General features: G+C 37.5%; 1 protein-coding gene across 7 annotated transcripts in view; it reads right to left on the bottom strand.

Moving 5' to 3' along the window:
• Window positions 1-472: 472 nt before the first annotated feature.
• Window positions 473-12,287, bottom strand: part of TWSG1 (twisted gastrulation BMP signaling modulator 1) — a 47,509-nt gene continuing 35,694 nt past the window's right edge. For all 7 annotated transcript variants that reach the window (XM_038393102.2, XM_043508099.1, XM_043508101.1 and 4 more), the window contains one exon: window positions 473-2,957. In XM_038393102.2, the coding sequence (XP_038249030.1) occupies window positions 2,776-2,957 (182 nt within the window). In that variant the 3' untranslated portion in view covers window positions 473-2,775. The remainder of the gene's footprint in view (window positions 2,958-12,287) is intronic.

Genomic DNA, 12,287 nt, shown 5'->3' with positions numbered 1-12,287 from the left:
GATACCAGTTCAGCAAGGTACTTACACATATGCTTCACTTCAACCTCATGCTTAACCCCATGTAATCCTACAATTAGAGCCTAAGTGAGATGTGTCCCAACAATAAAATATTTATTATTTTTCCCTCCACGCCATGTAAATTACATAGTATTCTCCTATAATGGGATTTTCATAGATAAGACAATTTCATAATGTTATATGAATTGAATTTTGTAGGTTTTATATTTTATATAAAGTAAATACATTCAGTTAGAAGCAAAATTACAATTTTATCTGTGAAACAATTTTCCAGCTGCTAAAAAAGCACTTTGTCACTACATTTTAAGAAAAATAAAGTTACCAATTAAGACTACAGTAATAGGTTTAAAATTAGTGAAATCACTAAAACAACTTTATACTTCAACTCCATTAAAAGCTTTTGCCCTGAGAGCTTAGGAAGAAGCAGCAGTGATAAAAGAACCACACAACCCAATAATGTCTCATTATTTATTAAAATACTTGTTTAAACAAATGAAAGATAAGAAAATACATCTGATGTTGCCACAGATCATTTGCATATGCACTGAGTTTACAGCACAGACTCTCTGGAGAGCATCATACATTACAAAAATAGAGCAAACCTAATTTAAAGTGGACTGTCCTTACAAGCAAAAACTTTTCAAGGTACTACACAAACAATTTACCTTTTGTGATTTTCCATGATTTTTATGGCCATTTAACTCTTTAAAACAGAGGTTCTGTCTCCCTCCACACACAACCTCTCTATCCCTCCTACTTGATCTTGAAGTAAAATCATAAAGTAAAGACGGGTGATGTCATAAATCCACGCAACAATGTCCCAAATAGATAATCAACCTTGATTCGTTTTAAGATTCTAAAACCATAATATTTTACATTTCAAATAATCCAGTATATGATAACTCAAAGCCTTCAGTGTGCCACTGATTTGCAGGGACACTTGAAAAAAGTTTTATTAAATCTTGATCAGAAATAATGTATAATCCTCAAGAACACAAGATACAGATACTCACAACGTAAGCATATCCTCTCTCCCCCTTCACTATAAAAAATTCATGAAGAATTTATCTGCACAAAAAAATGGAAAAGATGCAAGGAACAAACCATAAAAAGAAGAAGAAATAACATTTCCTTCAGTTTTGGCTTATCTTTGCCCTTCGTCCAGAAACCATGAATTCAAAACTTTCTCCCATAAATCCAACTTTAAATAGGAAGAAGCTTTGTTTACCACCAGTTTAAAAGTTTAAGCAAACCTCCAGCTTTCAAGTAATATCTGGAAAAGAGTTTAAAAAATTAAGTCCTGCACAACAGCAGCCATGTTTAGATTTTTCTTATTTGAAGAGTTGTATGTATCAGGATAACTAAAAATTCCCAAGTCAATTTTTCAAATAAAATGAGAGTTGAAAAAACTGATCTCGGTGTTGAGGAACACATTGGTAGGAGTCAGTGTGACCTAGAGAGCTGGAGGCGAGAGGGAGAAACAGGAATAGTCAAATCCATCTATATAAAAAAAGTAGTAAACTTAAAAAAAGTTATTGTTATAAACACTCTCATGAGTTTCTGGCGAGATCACAATTGTACTCAGACTTTATTCTTGTGGTTTCTATGCCATCGTCACAGGAAAATCCTAATGGTACCACAGTAATTACCTTATAATTTGCAATTGCCTACTACTCCTTATGTTAAAACACAGCAAAATGGACAAAGTGTTCCATATTCCGAGAATGCTCATTTGATTCAGAGGATAATTACTTCCCCATTAAGCACTTTTATATCATAAATCTGAATCAAAACCAACCTCAAAGCAAATCCAAAGTTAGAATAAGTGTTCCACAGAGCAGTACCAAGTGTGGTAATGTGACATCTGCCAGCTACTCAACAAATAACCTTGCTGAGCTTACTAGGACACTCAGTTTAATTCCCAAGCTATTTTGTCTGTTCATAACAACCACCTTGCAAATTTGCAGCACCGCACTGAGTTTCCAGGGATAAGACAACCCACAAAGAGTGCGATAGCATGTGGACATGACTAAACTTACCAGCTTTATTTTAGTTTATAAGAAGAGTGCACTGACGGGAACAAAATTTCTTTATGAAATGCAATACCTTGCCTATAGGAATGGAGGCATATAACAGCTGGAGGAATGATGTCACACTCATGGTATTGTAGTGGGTAGTGCGGCCTGCTAAGAAGCTGGGATTTTTATCTATTACAGCGCCTGTTTTGAAGTTGAAAAAAAAAATTGTTTTCTTATTTTTGAGGACATCCTTTTCACAATAGGAGTCTGGGCCACTGGTGTAAGACCATAAACCACTGGAATCTTATGCCTCTATACTGGAGAGGTATAAAACAAGAGCATTATCTATTTGAGCACTTGTGGAACTTCTAAATAATGGGAATCTTGTTGAGGCTTCACTATTCTGAATTGCTAAATACGACATTACATTCTGAAAATGAGTATAGGCAATATATTCAGATCAAAGCAAAACAATCCGGATAGGAAGCATGAGGATGGCTATGCTACTCGACTAAGAATAAGGAAAAAATAAACATAACAGTTGAAACATTTGCCAATTAGCATTGTTTACAGGATTAAAAAAAAAATTACAGCTTTGAATTTTATACATCTTTTCTCAAATCATTCATGTTTAGTTGCTCCCAGAACATATCCCATAATGCAATACTTCCAATCCCCACCTTTTTAATTAAGAGACGTTGCTTTGGCCTCCACATTACTATTATATAGCTTCTCTGCTTCAAAACATGCAGTTCATACATTTTACAGTTTTACTGCCATAGTCGATACATTCTGGCCCAATACACTCACAGCAGGCATTGTGAAACCACCTGTATTTTGATGCTCCCATGGACTCACAAGAGATCTTGCACTGATGTATTGACATGCAGTCATCAAAATAGACCACAGTGCACATGTTTTCTAAACAAAGGGAGAAAAAAAATTAAAAGATTACTTTAGTTAAGTATCTAGCTGTCAGATGTTTGAGTGCAAGTCATTCAAACTACGTGCCACAGGGGAAACAGAAGGGGAAGGAGAGGAGAAGAGGTGAGAACATAAGGCCTGCTCTACCAGCCTGGATACTTTCTTCATATTGTGGATCTCAACCCCCTTTTTGGGAGTACAGTAGTCTTTACTTCTATAATCATATACTATTTCTCAAGTACATGGTCATACCACTTTTTGCACCATTACAAGGAGCAAATTGTAAAATGCAGAGTGGATAAGGCAGGGCTACACAGGAGCCCTTGCCTCAATCACCGAATCTCTTGGGTGCACCTACACTGCAACTTAGATCATGCTTGCCAGCACAGATAGATAGACCTGCCTGGACCCCATGGATACATACTTAGGCACCTAGTCCAAGCTGCCACCTATGCTGCCCCTGGCTACACTGTTATTTTTGCTATGCTAGCTCAAGCAAAGTTAGTTCTTGTCTAGCTACTCATACTGGGAAGTGCCCTCCTCCCAGCTGCAGTGTACATGTACCCCTTTTAAAAAGCCTGATTTTCATGAACCCTGCTCTACACAGCACTGCAAGATGTTGCAGATTTATATTGAGGAGTATACAAAAACAAAAGGAATACTGTATTGCTTGAAAAACAGTATGGTCATGGATTCCAAATCAGTCCAACTACATACATGAGGGAGCAGAGATAAGATTGCACATGCAAACCTATTTTTGGCATTTCCTGAGTTGAGTGCTTACCTGTGCAAGCTAAAAGTATTTTTAATAGAATTTTTGTGAAATAACAAGTGTGCAAGGTGCTTTAACAGGCAAGTAATTGTGTGTGTGTGTGTCTGTGTGTGTGTATAATCATGTCTCATTAGTTCCATCATTTCTCTATTCTACAATATTTTATTACCACAGAGTACCAATCCAGCTCTTAACTGAAAAATTGTTAGATTGCTTCCGGGCGATGCCCATACCAACTCCAACTCTCCCATTTGCCACCTTAAATTCCATCCCAAATGCCAAACTACCTTCCTGGATGCTCATAGCATCATCTCTAGCCTTCAATCTGTTAATCTTGATCCCAGAAGTAAACTTCTCTTTGCAGTATCCCCGACAAGCTCACTCTTCTGGCTTCCCTGTGCCAGGGGTTAGTGAAAGCTTACACTATCTAGCAATTAGACTGAGGTTTCCAGCTCTGCTGTGGAGGGGTCAAATACAAGTAGGAGATCAATTAATGAGGAACAGCCTTTTCCTAGTCAGCAAATACTAATACCTAGTCTCTAGTACTAAAAAAAATTTGGGCAATGTGTCAAGGCACATGCCAATTAAAGAAAAAAAAGAAGTGATGGATTAAAGAGACATCCCAAATTCTGAGCTACTATTTTATATATATTTTTATTGGATCCCCTTCTGTGAGTGAGAGACACAAGCTTTTGAGCCTACATAGAGCTCTTCTTCAGGTCTGGGAAACATATTCAGTGACAGAGCTAAACATAAGGTGCAATAAATTGTTTAGCATAAGTAGTTAACCTATTTTTCGAGGGACCATTCAAGGTGAAGTGGTTGGTTAATACCCCACCAGTCATAGTGGGAAAAAGAAGGGGGTGCAACTGTGGGGGTTGTTAATGGGTTAGATTGTTGTAATAAGCCATAAATCCAGTGTCTCTATTCATTCCATGATTTTTAGTGTCTAGCAAAGTTATGAATTTAAGCTTCCAGGCTTGCCCTTTGAAAGGGTTTTGCAAGTTTCCTTTGAGGATGAGGACTAATAGATCAGATATAGGGCTATATGGGAGAGAGCTCTCCCCTCAGCTTAATAACTGTACCTCTGTGAGACGCAGCTGCTAAGTTGGCGAGAGAAGATCTTCCGCTGACATAGCACTGTCTACACGTGGGGTTAAGGTCAGTATAACTACATTGCTCAGGAGTGTGGATTTTTCACATCCCCGAGCAACATAGTTATACCTAAGTAAGTACGTAGTGTAGACCAAGCTACAGAGTGATCACTTTGTGAAAAGTGTTCACCTACAGGTGATATGGTGCTTTTATGTTTTATCATTTTCCTGTGTGAGTTCATTTGAGACCGTAGTGGTTTTATTTAGTTAATAGGCCACTTAACCTTGAATGGTCCCTTGAAATATGTGTTAACTACTTATGCTAAACAATCTGTTCCATCTTGTATTTAACTGCGACACTGAGTATGTTTCCCAGACCAGAAGAAGAGTTCTATGTAAGCTCAAAAGCTTGTCTCTCTCACCAACAGAAGTTGGTCCAATAAAATATATTGCCTCACCCACCATGTCTCTCTAACATTCTGGGATGGACACAGCCACAACACCACTGCATACATTTTATAGATTTGTTTGCTAAAGTCCACATAGTTCTTAATATAATCAGACATTTCTCCCCGCTCCAAAAACAAAGGTCATGTCTCTTGGGAAAAAGTAACCAGCAGCCCAGCACTTTTGAATAACTACAGTAATAACCAATGTGCACACTAGGGAGGAAAGATCTTTGTTTCCAGGATACAGATTTCAGTTTCCCATTTGCTAGTGATTTATTATGAACTATTAAGAATTTTTTTTTACAAGTTACGGAAATTCTAGTGACACCATCCTTAATCCATACCAAATCATAGAGTCATTGAAATGTAGGGCTTGACAGGTCATCTAGTTCATCCCTTTGTGCTGAGGCAGGACCAAATATACCCTCACTAATGTTTGTCCAACCTGTTCTTAAAACCTCCAATCATGGGGATTCTACAACCACTCTTTGAAACATATGCCACTCTTTGTAATATAGCTATCCTTATAGTTAGATTTCCCTAATATCTAATTTAAATCTTCTTTGCTGCAGATTAAGACCATTACTTCTTTTCCTACCTTCAGTGGAAATGTAGAACAATTGATGGCCATCCTCTTTATAACAGCCCTTAACATATTTGATGACTTATCAGGTCCCCACTCAGTTTTCTTCCCTCAAGACTAAACATGCCCAGTTTTTATTAACTTTTCCTCATAGGTCAGGTTTTTCTAAATCTTTTATAATTTTTGTGGTTCTTCTCTGGACTCTTCTCCAATTTGTCCACATCCTTCCTAAAGCATGGCATCCAGAACTTGACACAGTACTCCAGCGGAGGCCTCCCTAGTACCAAACAGAGTGCGGAAATTACTTCCTGTGTCTTACAGATGATACTGCTGTTAATACACGCCAGAATATTAGCCTTTTTTTTAACTGCATCACATTGCTGACATATTCATTTTGTGATCCACTGTAACTCCAGATCCCTTTCTGCTGCCTACCCATTTATTCCCTATTTTGATGTTGTGCATCTGATTTTTCCTTCCTAAGTGAAGTACTTTGTGTTGGTCTTTACTAAATTTCATCTTGCTGATTTTAGATCAATTCTCCAACTTTTCAAGGTCCTTTTGAATTCTAATCCTGTCCTTCAAAGCGATTGCAATTCCTCCCATCTTGTGTCATCTGAAAATTTTATGAGCATACTCTCCATTATCCAAGTCATTATAAAAATATTTAATAGAACTGGGTCCAGGAAACACCTCTATAGGATCCCACCAGATACACCCTCCCAATCTGACAGCGAAAAAAGACAACTCAGTCTTTAAACTAGTTTTGCACTCATCTTTTATAGTAATTTAATCTCTAGACCATATTTCCCTAATTTATTCATGAGAATGTCATGTGAGACTGTCAAAAGCTTTATTACAATCAAGATATAGCACCTCTACAAATGATGGAGTTGGACTTGTTTTCCTCCTTACCTTGAAATTGCAAATTTATACTTAAAGTTTGATAAAGGAGACCTAAAAGTTAACAACATGTACAATTTCAAAAATGGTTATTTCTCAGAAATGGGAAGCTTTTTGTTTGAGTTGGCTTTTAATAGTCCTAGTCGCCAATTCCTTCCTTGAAGGAGACCAAATCATCTGTGAATATGTATTGGGATCCTCCCCTCTTCTCTGCATTTGAAAATCTCTCATAACAATGGAATAGAACATAAGAATGGCCATACTGGGTCAGATCAAAGGCCCACCCAGCCCAGTATCCCGTCTACCGACAGTGGCCAATGCCAGGTGCCCCAGAGGGAGTGAACCTAACAGATAATGATCAAGTGATCTCTCTCCTGCCATCCATCTCCACCCTCTGACAAACAGAGGCTAGGGACACCATTCCTTACCCATCCTGGCTAATAGCCATTAATGGATTTAGCCTCCATGAATTTATCCATTTCTCTTTTAAACCTTGTTATAGTCCTAACCTTCACAACCTCCTCAGGCAAGGAGTTCCACAGGCTGACTGTGCACTGTGTGAAGAAGAAGTTCCTTTTATTTATTTTAAACCTGCTGCCCATTAATTTCACTTGGTGGCTGCTAGTTCTTATATTATGGGAACAAGTAAATAACTTTTCCTTATTTACTTTCTTCACACCACTCATGATTTTATATATCTCTATCATATTCTCCCTTAGTCACCTCTTTTCCAAGCTGAAAAGTCCTAGCGTCTTTAATCTCTCTGCATATGGGACCCATTCCAAACCCCTAATCATTTTAATTGCCCTTTTCTGAACCTTTTCTAATGCCAGTATATCTTTTTTGAGATGAAAAAAAGGTACTGTCTACCTCTGTACACAGTATTCAAGATGTGGGCGTACCATGGATTTATATAAGGGCAATAAGATATTCTCTGTCTTATCCTCTATCCCTTTTTAAATTATTCCTAACATGCTGTTTGCTTTTTTGACTGCTGCTGCACACTGCGTGATTGTCTTCAGAGAACTGTCCACGATGACTTCAAGATCTTTCTCCTGATTAGTTGTTGCTAAATTAATCCCCATCATATTCTATGTATAGTTGGAATTATTTTTTCCAGTGTGCACTACTTTACATTTATCCACATTAAATTTCATTTGCCATTTTGCGGCCCAATCACTTAGTTTTGTGAGATCTTTTTGAAGTTCTTCACAGTCTGCTTTGGTCTTAACTATCTTGAGCAAAGAATCTTGAAGAATCTTGAGCAAAGAATTTTGAATAAAGAAACAAAACAAGTTGTCTGATGCAGAAAAAAGAAAAAGCAAGCACACTGTTTCTGCTACATCACTGACTCTCTCTCCTCCAGCAGTTCAAGAACAAATCTTTGTTCACGTATGACAGGCAATGGAATTCTGCCTGTTGCTTCTAGCAAGTTCAGGAGCCCTTATCTAAAATGATTCTTTCTTGGACTTGTGAAATGTGGCCATGTAAAAAAGGTTACACCTACAGGTTCACAATGTATTCTGGAAAATCTATTTAACTGTTGTCAATTTCAAGAACCAATTACGTAAAACACCCACTTGACTGTCTCACTGTAGATAAAAAGATGTTACTTATTGCAGTAACAGTTCTTTCATTAGCATTTTAACAGTTTTCAAGTATATCCAAAAATGAATGTGAAAGACAGAGTTCTCAAGGGAAGAAAATACTGCAGATAAATAACTCACTATCTCAGAAAATGAAGATTTTTTTTTAAATTCAGAATAAAGGGAGGTGTGTGTGGCAGAGAATAACGTAAAACAAAGTCTGAATTCAAAGTAATCAAAACAAGACAGCATCATGTTTCCATCAGCATGTTGATATAATCTTCATGTTTTGCAGTGCAAGCAATAATTATAAATGAACTACACTGCAGAGGATTTTGGGAAGTCACAAGGTCAGAGCACACCAAGTCTGATATGCAATATTTGTCTTTAAAATCTTATCTATGAGATGAAAAATTCTTCTGATCTTCTCCAAGCTACATTTACAGCGTTGCCAACAAATGAAAGAGACACAATACATTTCTCATAAGAGAAAATAATTAGGTAGTCATATACAGTGCTTTTCATCAGTAGATCAAAGCACTTAACAAAAGTAGTAAATATATTATTAAAATAAACCAGTATACAATTTTCTGGTAATTAAGGATGATAAAAGAGAGACCTATTTCAACATCCACCTGTTGTATCCAGTAAGCTAGATACACTGTTGGTGACAAACTCTCTTACTTGGTTGGGTTCCAGAAGAGGGTGAATTCAGAGCCCATCCAGAGAGTAACCCATGGTTAATGTCAAGACACCTTCACTGCACTATGGATTTTGTTTCATCAGCTGCCAAAAGATACTCTGCTATCCTTCCTCCTGCTGCCAAGATTCTGTCATCACCTGTGACAATTAAGTTCATTCTAAAAGGTACTGAACTGCAAATTCTGAGCTCTGAGGCCATCAAAAAGGAGTTTAAGCTAAATATGTAGAACAAAAAGTGTGATTCCCAGAAAAAACAGCCTGAAGTTCTGACTAAAGAGTTAACAACCCTTGGTATGAACAATTATCGCTAGTTCCAGTAGTTCAAAATAATATCTAAAGTGTCAGAGTCAAGCTGGGGGTGAGGAAATCAGCAGCATGGTAACGGAATGCGATTTTTAAGGTCCAATAGCTCGCAGTATGCCAGGGCTAGAAAGGAATGCTTTGTACCAAGGGAAGTTCCAGCTTTCCAGTAATATAAAGCAGTCCTTTCTAGCCCCAGTGGTTCATGAGGTATCTGTCATTACAACTCTCAGTGGTGCCTTGGGCTAGCGATATTATTTTCAGTTCTAGATGAAAAGTAAGTCCAACACCTCAGACAAGTTTAGTTTCAATCTCTGCATAAGCATTGTATGGAATCAAGGCAGTCAAAGAGGCTGTGGAAGAACATGGCAAGTGTAGTTTTAGGCAGGGCCCATTCCAAGTTTTGTGGGACCCTATACAAAATAACATACAATAAGCTGGGTCCCATCCACCTCTGACAACCCTTCTTTCAAACCTTTAGTAATTGACAACATACCCCCAGCTCCAAAGCTAGGGAAAAAGTGGAGGGGGCATATGGAAGCCAGCATTGCACCTTATGGGCAACAAGTAAAAAAGGCATAGGTAGAAAGAGGATATCTGGGCCGTACCCTCTTAGCATGCAATGCTAGTGCTGGATGGCAGGTGTCCACAGAAGAAAGACAAGCTGAGCAGAGAGGAACCAGAGCATGCAAAAAAACCAAGTGGCTTTCTAGTGGCCCTATTATAATTGTTAGCAGCACTACTAGTGGAACTGATGTATGTTTGGCATCCAGGGCCCTAGATGTGCAGGGCTTTATGGGACTCCATAAGTTCAGTAGATTGAAGAGCACCACTGACTGTAGGATATGTTGGTATTTCTAGCAGAGCATTTTTCTTGTAGATGTTTTAGCTTGAAACAATACAGGCTGTTGGTTAGTATGTCCTACTTATAGTATGAATAGTATGTACATGTATTTTGTAATACTTGTGCTTACATGAGCTGTATGAAAGCCTTCCTGCACAAGCATATTATCTGTGTGTCCATACTGCCCAGCAGTTTCTATTCCTTCTCCAAGTACATGATGTTGGAAGCAATTTTACACCTTCCCCATCTACAATCACTGAAGATCTGAAAAGGATTAGATCTGCTCCAGTTTCTTAACTATAAGAAGTTCACTTTTATTTCTATGCTGAATTCCTACCATAGCCTATTAATCAGAGGCATTGAGTACCTATTTCTAAGTTTAACTCAATTGTCATTCTCAGAATTTAGCAATAGCATGCATGATCTTTGAACCTAATATTGAATACAATGTTGCTTATGGAACAGGCAGTCCCATGAAATAGTCAAAAAACCACCTAGATTTGGGACCTTTCCCATTATGAATAAAATGCAAATTGTTATTAGAACAAGTTGCCCTTTTCATAAAGTCTTGAGAAAATCCCCCGTCTCAAAAACTCCAACTTTTCATCCAAAAAGGCTGCAAGTAAAATTGACAAATGCCTTCTTCCAGAGTTACGAACATCAGAATTACAAACTGACCGATCAACCACACCCCTCATTTGGAACAGGAAATATGCAACCAGACAGAAGCGGGGGGGAGAATTGGGGGGGGAACAAATACAGTACAGTACAGTGTTGAATGTAAACTACTAAAAAATAAAGAAAAAGTTTAAAAAAAGATTTGTCTAGGTAAGGAAACTGTTTCTGTGCTTCCTTCATTGAAATTAAAACAGTTAAAAGCAGGATTTTTCTTCTGCATAGTAAATTTTCAAAGCTGTATTAAGACAATGTTGACTTGTAAACTTTTGAAAGAACAACCATAATGTTCGTTCAGAGTTGCAAACATTTCAGAGTTATGAACAACCTCCATTCCTGAGGTATTCATAACTCTGAGGTTCTATTGTATAATTCACATCTTTAAATACTGTAGTGTGTGCACATATGGCTTTCTGCAGTTTACCATTTAAGATTGTTACTTTCATTATTCTAATACCAGAGAGCAAATATTTTAATAATGTCAAACACAGATATGAACTAGATGTTTTCTGACCATATGGTTTCCTGCATCTGGAATGAATTTATTTTCTTAATGTGCCTTAAAATCAAAGGAAATTAGAAAAGTCTCTCTCTGAGTTCCATTTAATGAAGAACAGTCTTGTTTAGAAACAAGGTCAGAGGTTCACACTTACATGGAAATGCAATACGTCCGTATCAATTGTATTCCTTTCATTAGTTAAATAAAAGAGCCAGCACAGGAAGAACAGCACAAGTTACCAATAGTCGAACAATAAAAAGCCAAACACAGCACTTCTTATAGATATGACTAACAAATCAGACGGTATTCCTCTTTTTAAAAAAATTAAGTGGTAAGAAATCATTTAGTTAAGAGGAAAGAACAGTTTAAGAGGTTACTTTAAGTTTCATGGGAGGGTGTCGGAGAAAATACTGTAAATTCTGTTTAAAAAAGTCAACCATCAGAAAAGGAGTCTCCCAGCCTCCCACTATTGTCACAACAACTGAATTTGGCATCATTTTCCCATGGCAATCAATATTTTATCATCCTTCCTCCAATCATGTACATCCCCTGAATCAATGTCATCAATGCCAAGAAAGAGATAACACTTACTCATATCTATAGTTAATCCAGTATTACCTGGAATATCATTTTGTCACTCAGATGCTCAAAACATGCCATCTTGGAGCCAAGAGTTTAACCTCTATTCCAGATCCAGCAGCAAAACCACAGCTCTCTGAATTTTCCCTTTTTAGCTCTTTAAAGCTACATATTTAAAACTGTTCAAGCAGCCTACTTCTGTATTGCTCTGGGATAGATTAGGTGTAGTTCCTAATCTGAGTCTGATTTTCTCAGAGTCAGAAGAGGCAATTACTTCAGCTTCTGACAGCATTTTACATTATCCCACCTAGAGGGTGTGAACTGATGAAACCCCACATTTT

The sequence above is a fragment of the Dermochelys coriacea genome, chromosome 2 (genome assembly GCF_009764565.3).
Source record: "Dermochelys coriacea isolate rDerCor1 chromosome 2, rDerCor1.pri.v4, whole genome shotgun sequence".
In the NCBI taxonomy this organism is placed as follows: Eukaryota; Metazoa; Chordata; order Testudines; family Dermochelyidae; genus Dermochelys; species Dermochelys coriacea.
Note: the sequence above shows the minus strand (reverse complement) of the source record. Positions and strands in the feature narration are given on the sequence as shown.